General features: G+C 31.7%; 1 protein-coding gene across 1 annotated transcript; it reads left to right on the top strand.

The window, feature by feature from the left end:
* The first annotated feature begins 228 nt into the window (after positions 1 to 228).
* Positions 229 to 2,731, top strand: LOC121219602 (esterase). The gene is made up of 5 exons (XM_041098067.1): positions 229 to 558; positions 1,065 to 1,277; positions 1,458 to 1,627; positions 1,732 to 1,996; positions 2,108 to 2,731. The coding sequence occupies exons 1-5, from the start codon at positions 231 to 233 to the stop codon at positions 2,362 to 2,364; spliced, it is 1,233 nt and encodes a 410-aa protein (XP_040954001.1). The 5' UTR covers positions 229 to 230; the 3' UTR covers positions 2,365 to 2,731.

The following is a 2,731-nucleotide window of genomic DNA, read 5'->3' as shown; positions in this document are numbered from 1 at the left end:
CTCAACTGCCCGTGACTTTAGGAGCGGATAGTTTGATAAAACTTTAATTAAATATATATAATTATTTGATAATTCATGATCAATTAATTAAAAATTAAAATTAATTACACGTAGGTTTTATCTTTCAAAAATAGAAATGTATTAATTTATAAAATTAAATTCACAAATCTTGAAAATTTCAACTAATCAATGGATTTATATATACTTTTACATCTAAGTTTCGTCTTTTTATGATGAAGAAATCTGTTATATACCACCAGCTCTTGTGTTTATTTCTAACATCCCTCTCCTTTTCTTTTCCAGGCAAATCCATGGATCCTACCAGGACCATATTCATTTTTCTTTCTCTTCTTTTATATGGTTCTACTACCGGTTTCAGTCGCGTTTTCTCTTCAGAAAGTTGTCGTTTTCCGGCAATTTTTAATTTTGGTGCCTCTAATTCTGATACCGGTGGCTTCGCTGCCGCCTTCTTTCAACCTAAGCCACCTTATGGAGACACCTTTTTTGGAATGCCGTCCGGAAGAGCATGTGATGGACGACTCATTGTTGATTTCACTGGTACTTAATTAATTATCCTCTCCAGATTTTTTTATTAAAAAATATTAATAATTATATTATAGTTATTATTTATTAATTTTAACATTTATTAATAAAAATATACTTTAAGTAAATTTTAAACAATTCCTACAGCTAGTCATCATTTCTCATAAATCGGAGGATATTTCACATTTAAATCCATTTGAATCTATGTCCTACTTATTGTTGCTACAACAATTGTACCAATAGAATTAAGGTTCAATCCATGTTTTAATTTTTTTTAAATGAAAATAAATATTATTTTTTGGGTTTGCTTCAAAGTAAATATTATCTAATGTAAATAAATATTATTTTTGGATTTGTTTTAAAATAAATATTATCTTATGTATTGAAAATAAATAATTAGATTACTAAAATTTATCTTATAAATTTCAAAGTTTGGTTCAAAAGTTTTTTTTCCTCATTAATTATGAGTAAGTTTAATTTAATTTAATTTAATTTATGTTAATGACTATTATTGTGAACAGTTGAGAATTTGGATTTGCCATTCCTAAGCTCTTACCTAAATTCACTGGCAATCAATTTCTCACATGGCGCGAATTTCGCGACGGTGTCTTCCACCATAAGATTACCGACGGCTGATGTTATCCCCCAAGGCCAAGCCAGTCCATTCTACCTATCTTTACAATGTTCACAATTTGCTCAGTTCAAAAATAGATCCCAAATTATTAGAAGACAAGGTAAGTAATTTTTCACCTACATCTTACATACATCACTGTAATTTAGCATAATAAATGGATTTGAATTTAATGTAAATGTGGATTTAGCTAATATAGAAATTGCAAATATTTTTTCTCAAACAAAAAATACAAATATTTTACTAGTTGTCATCTTTAATTTCATTTTTTTATTTTTTATAGGAGGAATATATGCAAGTCTAATGCCAAGGGAGGAAACTTTTGCCAAGGCATTATACACTTTCGACATCGGCCAAAATGATCTCACGCAAAGTCTCTTCCTTAACATGACCATAGTGCAAGTTATTGCTGCCATCCCTGATATAGTCAACCACTTCTCAGACAATATCAAGGTTTCCTCAATTAAAAAAAAAACAACAAAAAAAATGTCACCATTAATTATTTGGTTTGTCATATTAAACTAAAACGGTTCAATGATTTTATTCTTGCATTGCAGAATCTATATAGTTTAGGAGCAAGGTTATTTTGGGTTTACAACATGAGGCCAATCGGTTGCTTTCCACAAATTCTAACTAGTTTTCCATCAGCTAAAAAGGACTCCGTCGGTTGTGCAAAGCCGTATAATCGATTAGCTCAACGTTTCAACGCCGAGTTGAAGAATGCATTGGCTCGACTTAGGATTGAGTTTCCTTTAGCTACAATTGTTTATGTAGACCTCTACTCTGCTCTATACTCTTTATACACTCACCCGACCAAAAATGGTAACAAAATACCGAAAGATGCGATATTATTATTGTTTTATTTTAACTTAAAATTCTTATGTGCCAATCAATATGACCGGCATAAGTTTTTTTTTTTTTGAATGCTTGTAGGATTTGAACGTCCTCTTGTTGCTTGTTGTGGTTATGGAGGTAAGTACAACTATGGCAGAGATGCAGCATGTGGAGAAACAATTAATGTTAATGGAAAAAACATTATGGTGGGATCATGTAAAGACCCATCAGTTCGAGTGAGTTGGGATGGAGTTCATTTCACTGAAGCTGCAAATAAGTTTGCTTTCGATCTTGTGTCGTCTGGAAATTTCTCAAATCCACCTATTCCTTTGAAACTGGCATGCCACCATAGGTAAACATCATCTGGGGTTTTGTTTGGTGTTTTTTTTGGTAAAAAAGAGATGAATTATCATAACCAAAGAGGAAATACTAAACTGCATTGGTAAAATTGAAATAAAGAAGCCAATCGAGTTTTAGCTCGATTGGCATGGATATCGTTGTCAATGTAGGAGGATGTGGATTTGAGTGCGCTGAAGCTCATTATCCTCCTATTTATGGGTTGGGGAGGAGCTATGGGTAGTTCTAGGTATTGTGTAAAAAAGAGCAGATATGATCAGAACCTATAGTGATATTGTCAAAAAAAACTGAAATAAAGAAAATCAATGTTTGTTGTAATACTCAATTTTAGCCCGGACTCACATATGGAAACATAATCTTCGAGGA

Source organism: Gossypium hirsutum, chromosome D07, assembly GCF_007990345.1.
Source record: "Gossypium hirsutum isolate 1008001.06 chromosome D07, Gossypium_hirsutum_v2.1, whole genome shotgun sequence".
NCBI classification, from domain to species: Eukaryota; Viridiplantae; Streptophyta; class Magnoliopsida; order Malvales; family Malvaceae; genus Gossypium; species Gossypium hirsutum.
Note: the sequence above shows the minus strand (reverse complement) of the source record. Positions and strands in the feature narration are given on the sequence as shown.